This window comes from Herpailurus yagouaroundi, unplaced genomic scaffold (assembly GCF_014898765.1).
Source record: "Herpailurus yagouaroundi ecotype Mexico unplaced genomic scaffold, PumYag 141, whole genome shotgun sequence".
NCBI lineage: Eukaryota > Metazoa > Chordata > Mammalia > Carnivora > Felidae > Herpailurus > Herpailurus yagouaroundi.
Genome location: NW_024412396.1, coordinates 14,807,450 through 14,820,779, shown reverse-complemented (window position 1 = coordinate 14,820,779; position 13,330 = coordinate 14,807,450). Strand labels below are relative to the sequence as shown.

The following is a 13,330-nucleotide window of genomic DNA, read 5'->3' as shown; positions in this document are numbered from 1 at the left end:
CCCAGAGAAGCCCCTTGGAAGAAGTGCAAGGAACCAGCCTGGCGCTTGTCTTTCACAGTACAGCGGACAAGCACGTCTCAGCGCCCAAGTGCAGGGTTGCCTGCCCCAAAGCCGCCAGGGGAGCTGCGCAAAAACGTGGGCACATGCGGGAGGAAGGGGGTGCCCTGGGCTTTGTCACCCTTCATAAGCGGGTAGGTGGTGAGGAAACCGAATGTTAGTATAGAAGTTGGCTTTGTGTTGAGGGAGCACAGAGCACGTCTCAAGGAGAGAACTGAAATGTTAAAAAGCCAATAACAAAACAAGTTTCCTTACTACAATTGCTGTTAATGGAAAAGGCGCCTAACCTGCTGAATTAAATCGTTCAAAAGTGCCTGTTCATCACTGGGAGTTCCTTCTCTACAAGGAGGGGAAAGAAAATGAAAACAAAAAAACAAGTTGGAGAAGCCCCCTTCACTGGCCCCGGCAGTGTGTTGGAGGCCCCAGCCTGGACAAGGAACTTTCCACCCTCCCAGCCTCTAGCCGGAGAGGAGGCTAAAAGAGCCAAAGAAAACCCAAACCAAAACAACGACAAAACGTTTGGAATCTCAGGGGGGAAAGTCGGAGTGGGTCTCGGGATCTGTGCCACGCAGGGCACGACACTGTAGTCCACTGGGCTGGAGGCCGGGGCCTGGCCGGAGCAGCAAGGCCGGTGCCTCTGGTCCGGCTGGGGAGCGAAAGCCCACAGCTCCCCCTCTCCAGGCGCCCAAGGACCCTCAAGGCGCGGGGCTCACACTTGAAGCCTGGGAACGCGCTGACAGGAAACCCACTTCCTCCTAAGCAGTTTCTTGCTCGCCGGATGAGAGGCGCCCAATTGAAGCAGAATGATCCTCATCTGCTAATATCCAGCGTGGCCACAAAGCGACTGGCCATTTACGCCGCCACTTTAAACAAAGATATTTGGTTATTCCCGGGGAAGCAAGTGCACTTTTGCATGGCTGAGCTCCGGGAGGAGGCGAGCCTCAGCCCAGCCTCCCGCCTGCTGGGCTGCTCGCGCCTCGGGATTCGCCCCCTCCCGGCCAGCTGGTCCCGCCGGGGTTCAGGCTCAGTTCCGCCCGGCAACAGGCGGGCGGGTACTTACGACGCTCCCTGCCCGCGCCCTCCCTGAAGCATCAGAGGGGAAAACAGCGTGGCCCTGGGCTCGGGTGCTGGGGCTGTGATGTCCTCGGAAAGTCAGCTCCAGCCCCAGAACCCCGCGTGTCCGGGCGATGGGCGAGGGTCGGGGACACCAGGTTTGTTCGAGGTGGGGCAACTTCAGCAATGGCCCTTCGGGTTAGTGCCCCCCCAGCTTCCCAGCTCTGGCGGCCAGTAGTGTGCTTGTCTTGGCCAGGAATGGGGGTGGGGAAAGGGAGCCGCGGGTGGGTTGTGGGGGGGGGGGGCGGGGTGCGGGGGCCCCGGGCCCGCGGGGAAGACCCTGAGCGGGGGGGTGGGGGACGCGGGGATCTGGGACAGCCTCTCCGAGGCAGCCGATCCCCTGCTCAGCGTCCCCTCCGCCCGCTGGGATTCTCTCTCGGGTAGGGGGAAAGGGGGCGGGGAGCAGAGGTGTCCCTCTGACGGCGGCAGAAGAGGCAGACAGACGGACAGACACGCAGAACAACAGTGCGGCCCCAGGGTTCGTCCCCAGACTGGCGAGCTCGTTTGGTGGTGACTGGGGCTCGGCGCCGCGAAGCCCGATGTGGTCCGGAGGCAGTGGGAAGGCGCGGGGCTGGGAGGCCGCGGCGGGAGGGAGGAGCAGCCCCAGCAGGCTCAGGTGAAACCCCTACCCTGTCCCTTGGCCCCCTCCCTCTATAGACTTGTCCCCGCCCGGGAACCCCGACTATATTGGAAAGTGGTTCACTTTGTAACTCCGAAAGTTGGTTGCAAAGCAGCATTCACCTTCCTTCCTCCCCGCCATCCCCCCTCCTCGGCTACTCCTCACCCCACCTCTTGCCCTCCCCTCTCTCGGCTCCCTCCTCCTTTCCCTCCCCTGTCTCCCCCCGCGCGCCGCCCGCACCCCACAAAAAATGGGGTGGGGGTGTCCGGGGGAGGGGGAAAGAAATGCTTTGGGTCGTGTCTCTGCCTCTCTCTCTCTCTCTCCCTCTTTGAGACCTAAAAATCCTGACAAGTGAAACTTAAAGGTGTTTACCTTGTCATCAGCATGTAAGCTAATTATCTCGGGCAAGATGTAGGCTTCTATTGTCTTGTTGCTTTAGCGCTTACGCCCCGCCTCTGGTGGCTGCCTAAAACCTGGCGCCGGGCTAAAACAAACGCGAGGCAGCCCCCGAGCCTCCACTCAAGCCAATTAAGGCGGACTCGGTCCACTCGGTTACGTGTACATCCAACAAGATCGGCGTTAAGGTAACACCAGAATATTTGGCAAAGGGAGAAAAAAAAAGCAGCGAGGCTTCGCCTTCCCCCTCTCCCTTTTTTTTCCTCCTCTTCCTTCCTCCTCCAGCCGCCGCCGAATCATGTCGATGAGTCCAAAGCACACGACTCCGTTCTCAGTGTCTGACATCTTGAGTCCCCTGGAGGAAAGCTACAAGAAAGTGGGCATGGAGGGCGGCGGCCTCGGGGCTCCGCTGGCGGCTTACAGGCAGGGCCAGGCGGCTCCGCCGGCCGCGGCCATGCAGCAGCACGCCGTGGGGCACCACGGCGCCGTCACCGCCGCCTACCACATGACGGCGGCAGGGGTGCCCCAGCTCTCGCACTCCGCCGTGGGGGGCTACTGCAACGGCAACCTGGGCAACATGAGTGAGCTGCCGCCGTACCAGGACACCATGCGGAACAGCGCCTCGGGCCCCGGATGGTACGGCGCCAACCCAGACCCGCGCTTCCCCGCCAGTAAGTGAGGCCGCCCCACTGCCGGGCCGCGGGCTGAGTACGGGAGGCGCGGGGAGAGCAGCCCAGAAGGCGCGGCTCCTGCCAGCTGCGCACTGGGCGTCTGGGTGGGCGGCCCGGCAGCCGCGCCAGGGAGTAGGGTGCGGGAGCTGGGGATTCTTTCCCCTGCTGGATTGAGGTGTCCCAGAAGAGACACTTGGTAACGCTGGGGTCCTGCGAGCAGTATTCGGTGTCTCCCCAGTGCGGCCGACTAGGAGCTCTGCTCCGCGCAGGAGACCTCGGGAGTGCCGAGGGAGCGCCTTCCTCCCCCCCCCCCCCCCCCCCAAAAAAACCCCTAAGGGAGCTGGGGGCAAGCAGGGAGCAGAGAGGCGCGGCCTGGCCGGGCCGGAGGCTGCCCTACTGCGACGCGCTCAGGCGTCCGGCCCGGCTGGCTCTCCAGTCTAGGCAGGTGGAAGGGCGCGCGTGGCTCCAGAGGGGGCTGTAAATGGAACGAGCAAGTGCCCTCACTGGGGCTGACAGGAGAGAGAGCGGCCAAGAGGCAAAGCGTCTGGGGCTCTAGCTTTCGAAAGTGAAGACTCCACTCTCCTAAGCTCCCAAAGTTGGGGTCTACCGTGGGACCCCAGCTTTTGGTGTGGGCCCAGTTCACCGCCTGTGCCCCGATAACCCCACGACTCTGGCCGGGGATGGGCACGAAAGAAACGGAAGCGGCCTTTCTCCACTTTGCTTTTGGGCTGGAGCACTGAGAGTGGGGAGGCAACCGGGGTTGAGGTGGGGAGCTTTCCAGTAAATCCCTCGACGGCAAGGCCTGGGGCAGGCGCTAGCCATCCTTGACACCTAGGCCTCTCAGGGCGGAGGCAGCTTAGGTGAGGAGGGAGCCGTCGGGGTGGGCAGGGCCGGCCAAGGCCGCGGAAGGCAGAGGTGGCCTGGCCCGGCCCGGTCCCCGCCGACGCTGTGCGTTTGTCGCCTACAGTCACCCGCTTCATGGGCCCGGCGAGCGGCATGAACATGAGCGGCATGGGCGGCCTGGGCTCGCTGGGGGACGTGAGCAAGAACATGGCCCCGCTGCCAAGCGCACCACGCCGGAAGCGCCGGGTGCTCTTCTCCCAGGCTCAGGTGTACGAGCTGGAGCGACGCTTCAAGCAACAGAAGTACCTGTCGGCGCCCGAGCGGGAGCACCTGGCCAGCATGATCCACCTGACACCCACGCAGGTCAAGATCTGGTTCCAGAACCACCGCTACAAGATGAAGCGCCAAGCCAAGGACAAGGCAGCACAGCAGCAACTACAGCAGGACAGCGGCGGCGGCGGCGGGGGCGCCGGGTGCCCGCAGCAGCAGCAAGCGCAGCAGCAGTCGCCGCGCCGCGTGGCAGTGCCGGTCCTGGTGAAAGACGGCAAACCCTGCCAGGCAGGAGCCCCCGCGCCTGGTGCCGGCAGCCTTCAAGGCCACGCGCAACAGCAGGCGCAGCAGCAGGCGCAGGCTGCTCAGGCGGCCGCGGCGGCTATCTCAGTGGGCAGCGGTGGCCCTGGCCTGGGTGCACACCCGGGCCACCAGCCGGGCAGCGCAGGCCAGTCTCCGGACCTGGCACACCACGCCGCCAGCCCCGCGGCGCTTCAGGGCCAGGTCTCCAGCCTGTCCCACCTGAACTCCTCGGGCTCGGACTATGGCACCATGTCTTGCTCCACCTTGCTATATGGTCGGACCTGGTGAGAGGACACCGGGCCAGGCCGGGCCCAGCGCGCTGCCTCATCGCTTCCCCTCCTGCCGGTCACACAATCACCAACTACCCGCCGCTCCCTGCGCTTCGACTTTTCTTAATAATCTGTCCCGTTTAGACCGAGGGGAAAAAAACACAAAAGCCAAACTGCTGGACGTCTTTTTTTTTTTTTTTCTAAAATTTGTGGGATTTTTTTAAAAAAGAAAATAAAAACATCCAAGTGAATCCAATTCTTTAAGGAGTCTTTAAAAAGAGAAGGACATAACAAGAACAGCTTTTGGGGTGTCTTTTTGGTGATTGAAATGGTTTCACTTGCTCAGGCAGGGTGCAGTTTGGAGAGGGCTCTACGATGACTGGCTCTGGACTCTAAAGATCACAAACTTCACTCTGGGTACACTGTGCCAGCAAGGCGGACTCGCTTGTAAATACCCGGATTTCTTTTGAAGGGATGATGGGGGCTGGGGAGAGGAAAGACTCTTCGACAGGACCCACTTGTCATTGACACAAAGGAAATGCCCCCTCCCAGCGCCCTCTGGCCGCCCAGGCTCAGCCCCGGGGGGGAAAAGCCCTGGCTAAAATTGTTTTATGTTTGATGTGAACTTGTAGCTGTAAAACGCTGTCAAAAGTTGGACTACATGCCTAGTTTTTAGTAATCTGTACATTTTGTTGTAAAAAACAAAAACAAAAACAAAACCAACCCCTGTCCCCAGCCCATCATATTTTTTATGGGCATTGACAAATCTGTGTATATTATTTGGCAGTTTGGTATTTGCAGCGTCAGTCTTTTTCTGTTGTAACTTATGTAGATATTTGGCTTAAATATAGTTCCTAAGAAGCTTCTAATAAATTATACAAATTAAAAAGATTCTTTTTCTGATTAAAAGTCCACCTTTTGTTTGGTTTTAATTTGGCTTTAAAAGGCTTTTTTTTTTTTTTTTTTGGTGGTGGTGGTGGGGTCAGCTCATCATTGGCCTGATGGGGTTGGAATTGTTTGGGGGCTGAAAGGATACTAAACCAGCTAAAGAGCTGGGCCCAGAGTCCTTGTCCCACAGGGAAACGGAGTTTTGTTCTGTCTCCAGATTGAGTAGAACCAAACCTTGAGCAGTCCTGGGACTCGACAACCAAAAGGAAAAAAACTAAATACTTCCATCAGGAGGGAAAGGGTGAAAGGAAGAGAAAGAGACCAAAGGACTGGTTTTCAGCACCAGGCTTCTGGTTTTTTGTTTTTTGGGTTTTTTTTGAAACCTCAGAAGTGTCTACTGTGGTCTTATACAGCTAAGGCAACGTTTAAAACTTTAAAATGTTTAAATAACATGCATTTTAAATAATCTGAATGAGGGATCATTTTTACTGAACGAATGGTCCCTGTAGATTTCAACACCAATCCTTGTTTCTAATGTGCTGTAGAGCCTCGTCAGAATTGGAATTCAGGGGAAGACTATTTTCAAAAGTGGGAAAGTCTATCTGGGTCTCTGTTCTGTTCTAAAACAGCTATCCCCCATGCAGGGTTAGACATGGATCCCAAGCCTCTCAGGGTCTTTCTGGTCTTGGGAGGTTTCTGACTGGGCTACACCAAAGGCAGGACTTTGGAAGCTGGGCTTTCCCTCTTTGTTCCACCGGTTTCCATCTCTGGAATATCTTTGTAGTAAGGAATCTTTTTCCTGTCTCCAACTCTCTACTTCTCGCTGCCCACCCCCTGTCACCACCACCCAAGCAAAATAATCATCTTTGACCTTTCTCCCTCCTTCTAATTTCCTGGTCTCTTTGGTACCCAGATGTGGTTGTTGGGGAACTCTTAGGTTGCCCTGAGGAGAGGAGGAGGAAGGAGTGGCTGTGGACAGAGAGAAATCATAGTCCCTAGATGGGCTATTGCCGATTTCAGTGTCACCCTTGATAAACCTACCCAACAAAAGTGGCCGGGCGAGCTCCTATTAGCCTGAAAGTGTTTGTGGGGGTTCATACTTGGCATGTACTCATTTCATGCCCAGAATTCCATCTTTCTTTTTCCTTTCTTCCCTCTCTTCATCTTTTCTTCCTCTCTTCTTTTCATCTCATTCTGTCTCCATCTCTCTTTTCACCGGACTTTTCCCATACCCCACTTGTGCAGGAAATTGCATAGACCAAGGCCTTGCTCCATGACCAGCAGTATTCTTTGTTAACTTCCTGGGGGCTCCTCTCCCCGAATGCCTTAGGACTGGGGGCCAGGGTGAGCTTCCTCCCCTGGGTCTGGCTGCTGAGATATGGTTTCCAATATCCAGAAGAGACTGGAGAATCCGAGGATGGTTGGTTGGGTTTACAGAGTGTGCTGGTTGGGGAAAATCCCAGCAGGCCTCACATTTTGGTAAACAAGCAAAAATCAGTAAAGTTTGAACACTTGTGTTGGAAAGAGCAGCAGTGGTCCCGGGACAGGGTGCATAGGTGGTCGAATCACAGCTCGGGCCGGGTCTTTGCCAGGGAGATGTTTGCTCTAAGGTCCCAATTCCATGGGGGAAGGGAGATTCCGCTCAACCTGCCCCAGGCCCAGCACAAGCCCCAGGGGCGGGGGAGGGGAAGCAGGTGGGGCTCGCGGCAGGACACTGGCAAGGACGGCTGCTCCCCCAACTCCTAGCCGGGAGCGGGCGCCTGAGAGTCACAATTTTTAGTGGGTTGTGGTACCCTCGGCCTTATCACCCTTACACTGGATGGAATTTTCTCAAATACATTCTTCTCCTTGCCGTCTAGGGTCGGCTTAGTTTGAAGTCTGTTTACTTGTTCGGGGGTGGGGTGGGGGAAGGAGGTGATTTCAGCCGGGTCTGTGGATGGGACCGAGACAAATAGAGGCTTGGCTGCTTCTCTCCATCCATCACGCTCTGGCCGGGAGAGTGTAGTAACTTCAGGAAGCAGCCGTGGAACGCAAGCTGAAGCTGTTTTTGATAGGGAAACGTGTGCGCGCTGGGCGCAGCTAAAGACCCCAGCCTGGGGACATTCTCCAGCCCACATCTCGAAGAGCCTCTGCGACGCCTGTCGTCATCTACTCCTGAAGTAGACCTCCCCTCGGTCTCCAGCATCTCTGGCTCAGGTTCTGGCCCGGAGAAATCAGCCTTCTGGGGATGTCCCTGGCCCTGAATGCTGGAAGAGCCGTAAGCTTCCCCACGTAGGGGGGCAGCGCAGTTCGCCCCAACATCCCAGAGAAGCTGAGCGCCCCCGCCTATGCACCCCACCCATCCCTAAACCCTGACGGGTGAGGAGAGTGGGGGAGATCTTGCAGACAGCATCCCGCATACCTCCTCTCCCCCACCCCACCCTGCCAAGTAAACACGGGGACTTTCTCGAGAGCCCTGGAGTAGGGCTCTAGTGGCTTGGGGCCTGAAACCCCAGGCTTGGCTTGTTTGATGTTTAGCATCCCAAAGCGGCACACCACCCCCTCCCCAGCCTGGGAACTTGGAGCTGTGGGTCGGAGAGGGAGGAAAGCAGCCCTCTCAGTCGGCCAGGCTGGGGACTGGACTGGGTTCTGGAAAGGCGAGAAGAGCCGGCCAGAGATGCTCTGAGCAGGGGAGAAGGGAGACCCGGCTGCCGCCCCCCCCCCAACAGAGACACTTGTGGGTACAGCTGGAGTTGTCAAGGCCTGGAGGTGGGTGGGGGCAGGGAATGCTCAGCAGCCGGGCAGGGTCTCTGGGATAGGGGCTGGCCCTGAGGGAGGTAGCTTGGGGCCCTCGAGTGAAATCAGACTCAGGCCCGAGGCGACCGCGCGAGAAACGGTCGGGGCACTTACTCCTGGAGGCGGAGGAGGCCCCGCGCGCTCCAGTCCAAGGGCCTCGCAGGAGGCAGGTCTCCTTCCCGCTACCTTACAAAAGGGAAGACTTGCTCGGGAGCCTTCCGAGGATTTTAAATCCTCCTGGGTCAGGGGCAGGCCTGGGGCTGGCATCAAGGTCTCGGGTTTTGAGACCCCAGGGAGGAATTCTCATACTGAGGCCACACACTTCTCCGAGCGCGCTCGCCGGCGTATGCGCGTCGGTGAGGGGCTATCTCCAGGCGCGAGTGCACAAAAGGTAGCGCGAGTCTCTTCTCAGGCGACTGGAGATAAGAGGAAATGAGAGCGGGGTTTTCTGACTTCCAACTCATTAGGGACCAGGTAAGGTCAATGCTTTCTCTATTATGTCTTTATCTTAAAAGCGGGTCAATTTAAGATAAGGGAAAAAAAAAAATCCAGGATCTGTGTGAACCGTACTGATAAAGACTGACCCCTTTCCAGAACTAAAAGCAAGCCAGGCAGACATTCATTTTCTATAAACAAGAGAGTTGTGAGAAGCTGCCTTGAATTCTGATCGAATGTCTCCAGTCTCTCTAGACATGGCTCACCCCCTCCCCCAATTATTAGAGCTGGGAGCAGAGTGCGGGAGGATATTATTTGTGGAGAACTAGAAAGCCTGTTGGGAAATGTGAATCTGAGATGATATGGCTCTTAGGCATGGTTTGCTGGCTTGTTTGCTTCAAATGTGTCTTTCTTTTAGAATGGAAGGAAAGTGACAGACATGAGTGTTGGGAGGAATGAAGCTGAATGTTTTCTTTGCTCTGCCAGGTTCCTATTAAGAGATGCTGGACACCACCTTCCTCTGACCCTCCCTGACTTCCTGACTGGTGTGTTTGTGGTTGTGTAGTTGGGTCCTTTTCAGCTCAAGGCCCACCCTTTGTGGGGCTCGATTTGGGCTCCCTCCTCCACTAGGGGCACAGAAAATTTTCTTGCGCTGCTTTGGCCAGGAGCTTCTGGAAGGAGTGTCCTATCCCCAGTTGCCCTCTGTGGCGAGTTTGTCCACCCAAGTGGCTGGATGCATTGGGTATGGATAAGAGTAGTGGGAAGAATGTGTTTTATTGAAAGGGAGGCCCAGGGCGTGCATGCTCCCTCTTCCCACGTAGTTGTGTTTCTCAACTTGATGGTTCTCAAAGGAGCAGAGGAGAAGCAGGCTTAGCAACTTGACAGCACAGTTTCTGCCGCATCTGAAGCCACAGCTGAAGTAGCAGGCTGAGTTTCTCTCTGATAGTGACCTAATACCCTACTTGGAGGGCATCTAGGCACGGCCCCAGACTTCTTATTTCATGTTTCCCATTTGATCTCTGCTTCCTAAATAATTATTGTCTTTGTTATGCTGAGTTGTAAATAAGTTTTGGAAAGGATGAGATTTAAATCCATTCTCCTGTTCTATTTATTTTTTTAGTTACTTGCAGGACACTGCAATATAAATTGATTATTGTTATTGCTCTACTTGAAATGCAAATAAACAATTTTTTTTTAATTGCAAGCAATAGGTCTTGTTAAAGAGGACTCTCCTCCAACATAATATTCACATCTGATTCTGCCAACTCTGTATGTAGGTATAAATGGTTGCATAGAGACATCTGTCTTTGTATGCATTATAGAAGTATACACATATGTATCTATCTCATAGATCTATTTTATTAGAAGATATTAAAATAGAAAAAAACTTAATGTAGGATTCTCTCAGTAGGGCATCTTATGGAACCTGTTAGATGCAAAAAAGTTGAATGCATTCATTGCCTCAATTAAGATTCACATAAAACCGAGTGTCCCTTAAAAAATTATACGAGTAAAGAAAAACTTTCTTCAGTTTTATCCATTTTAAATTGGAATGTTAATTTATTTTCATGCAAAATTCTGGAGAATTAATTATGTTTGGGGAAAATATTAAAATTTGTTCTTAAAGAAAATGAACTTGTTGTCTGAGACGCACAGCTGTAGATGAGACTTCTTGAGGCAATCTATTAGAAAAATTATCATTTGTCACATCTCCATTATCCACTAATAGATATCATTAGTATGAACACTATTGGCCAGCTAACAAAATCAAATGGAAATGTTTCTGCCGCTCCTTTGTAGCAAACTTCCCTCCTACTCTGGTCTTCACAGAGTAGTGGAAATAAGAGGGCAGGTCTGAGTATAGTCCGGCAGCAAGGAAAAAGACCAACTTTTTCTCCTTCCCTCCATTTCCTACATTTCCAGGAATCCTGTCTTTGCTAGATGAAATTGTCAATAATTGTCAGTAACCACCAGGCTGTTGGTAGAGGGTCAAACATTGCATTTCTAGGGTTTTCAGCAATTGTTGATAATGTCATTTCTACAAAATCAAAGATGTTAGGCAATGAAAAGTGTGCTTGGATACCCTTCCCCAGTCACTATTGCCCTGGAGCCGTTCTGTGGAAAGTCGCCCAGGATGGTAGGGCCTCCACCTTGCCTAGCATTTTCCCTCTCAATACTGCTGCTCGAAGGTGTCCAAAGCTCTAGGAAAACAAGGGTTTATTTGGTTCGCGCGCTGCCGATTTACCTGATCTCCTCGGCACACACACAGCTGAGTGCGCGCGCGCAGATGTAAACTTGGGAATTACCGTAATGACACGAAGAGGACTGGGAGCTGGCTCCTCCGATCTGGCTGTTCGCTCTATTCTAACCTAGGAGAACAGGTCAATGGTTTAACGAATCTGGCTATGTTGATGTATACAGCAAATCCGGCATGGTTAGGGTCCCCGCGGGCGCCCCCAGAGCACTGGGTTTCTAAACAGGTTTGGAGCGACAGGCTTTTTCAGAGGAGATTCTGAAGCCAAAGAGGATTAAACCACTCTCCCCGCCTGGCCACTCGACGGTGCCTTGAGGTCTGCAAGGCACTGTTTTCTGGGTGGGGACTAATGGGGGTGGGGGTGGGGTGGGTGCGGAGCTGGGCAGTGACGGCTTCCTCCTCCCCTTCCGAGTGTGCTTCAGAAAGAATTGCAACTCTTTCACCAAAGGCATGCACAGAGCATACATCCCCATCCCGAGTCAGGGCAGACACAAGTTGTAGCCAGTTCATTACTACTCACTAACCTGCACTACGAACTGAAATGTTGATTACCATTTCCTGGCAGGACTGCTGAGACTGAGGCCTGGGTGTAGTAAACTTCGGAAGTACCGCAGCATATCATTATATACAATTCACATAGCAGGGAAGTTCAGTTATCTATGTGCACTTCACGTTGGCTTCGTACTGAAATCCAATGGGAGAATCTTTGGAAATATTCCACAAAAAGTCAACCCATAGCCATAATCTAGCCCTGGATGGGTTAAAGAGAACATCTTTGAGGTCAATGGTAGCGTACACGGAGCTTCAGGCATCCCTAATAGTTGATATTAACTTTCCGGTATGAACTGTTTTCTAACAACCGTATGCCATACCAACCCTAAATTGGTTACTGAAAATTCTCGACAGAGCTAAATACTTAGGTTCTGTGGAAGCTGGAGGGTTGTGTGTGTGTGTGTGTGTGTGTGTGGTTCTGCACAGAAGAGAAAAGAGGAAAGGAGAGGGGACTGGAAAGGAGGGGAAGGGAGAACAGAGGAACACTGCCTGGTGACAGTGTGTGGAGTTCTGCTGGTGTTTTTGACAGCTGAGTCATACTGGTCTTTGGGTCCAAGGGTTGGGGCAGATGGATGAGTGTGTACTGTATGTGATTTTTAGGGGGTGATGCTGGTGGGCAGGGCAGGGGGGGCGGCTGAAAGGCAATGTGTGTCCCACCTCTTGGCTGGAGTGTAACACAATGGGAACGTAATTACCTAGCTGAAACAAGCTCAAAAGGCAAAAAGTTGCAAAATAGATCGGCCTCCCTGAGAAGAAGGGCAGCCAGTTCCAGAGGTCTGCAGCCATCATCCTTTTTTTTCCCCAATACATTTTCAACAAGAGGATCTAGGGAGTGATTCCGATTCAATACACATAATCAGTTTGCAAGTCTTATTTCCATTTGAAAACAGGGCCATTTGCAATCATAAGAGCCGGACACGCTGAAAGATACAGAGCGCTTTCTGAGCAGATGATGGGTGACAGAATCTACAGGCAAGCACTAAATATTTTCTTCTAGCCTCAGGCCGTATGCATCAGGCTTTAGTCCCGGTGTATTTGAAATCGAATATTCCTGTTGTATGTATAATTTAATTGCTTAGAAAATTGAGACTCCATGGTTGGAGGGGGGGAAAGAAACAGCAGGAAAGGTGAGAGAGAAACTATGTTTGTGCTTCCTCTCGTTGCTGATTGATAGTCATTTATTTAGTGAAGAGTAGACGGGCAAAAGATTTGATGTGAAATTCAAACTTGTTTTTAAAGGAAGGGCCGCCAGAAGAGATTGCTCGGGGCTAAAATTTCGCGCGTTGGAGTCGTGAAGCCCTGCCGGGGTGTTCCGGGGACCAGCAGGATGTCTGCGGGGCCCGGGCGCAGAGCTGTGACCGAAGCCCTACGGGCGGCTCCGCGGCCTCCCAGTTGCACCGCCAAAGACCTAAGGGCCCCTAGCGGCCCCGCGGTTTCAAATTTGTTGTCAGGCGACCCAGCTGCAAATGTGGACAACTTAAAATCTCCGGCTATTTTACGGTCTTTCGTCGTAAAAAGTTTCGGTTTCTAGAACCCAGTGTAACAGCTGTCGGCGACCGCCCCCCTCCTGCCCGCGGCCTCTGCACTCCCCACCCCCTCGGCCTCCCGCTCTAACCCCAGTCCTAGGCGTCACCCCGCCCACCCGAGGTCTCCCCTCCCACGCGCAGCCTGCGGCCACGCGCTCTCTTCCCACCCAACCTCTCGAGCCCCCCATCCCCACCCCCCACCCTCGGCAAGGCTAGCAGGTGACTCTCCAGCCCGTTTTCAGTTCACGCTGGGAACAGCCTATACTCTGAGCTGTCTGCCGACAGGCTCCTAACCCCTTCTGGAGACCACACTAAGAAGTCTGGTGTGAGGATAAGTAGAAATTTCCCGTGAAGTTTGA

At 53.9% G+C, this 13,330-nt stretch overlaps 1 protein-coding gene and 1 long non-coding RNA gene across 5 annotated transcripts in view; both read left to right on the top strand.

Moving 5' to 3' along the window:
- Window positions 1-900: 900 nt before the first annotated feature.
- On the top strand, window positions 901-5,455 carry NKX2-1 (NK2 homeobox 1). 2 transcript variants are annotated; one of them, XM_040476971.1, is made up of 3 exons: window positions 901-1,268; window positions 2,471-2,856; window positions 3,824-5,455. In XM_040476971.1, exons 2-3 carry the CDS (start codon window positions 2,484-2,486, stop codon window positions 4,558-4,560), a joined length of 1,110 nt encoding a protein of 369 aa, XP_040332905.1. In that variant the 5' UTR covers window positions 901-1,268; window positions 2,471-2,483; the 3' UTR covers window positions 4,561-5,455. The 2 variants fall into 2 exon arrangements, with proteins under 2 accessions (XP_040332905.1, XP_040332904.1); XM_040476970.1 differs by lacking the exon at window positions 901-1,268 and adding an exon at window positions 1,433-2,373.
- Window positions 5,456-7,482: 2,027 nt separating this feature from the next.
- LOC121031665 (uncharacterized) overlaps window positions 7,483-13,330 on the top strand; it is a 37,570-nt gene continuing 31,722 nt past the window's right edge. For 2 of the 3 annotated variants that reach the window (XR_005790833.1, XR_005790831.1), the window contains exon 1: window positions 7,483-8,678. This is a non-coding gene — a long non-coding RNA (uncharacterized LOC121031665). The remainder of the gene's footprint in view (window positions 8,679-13,330) is intronic. The other variant, XR_005790832.1, reaches the window with a different exon arrangement.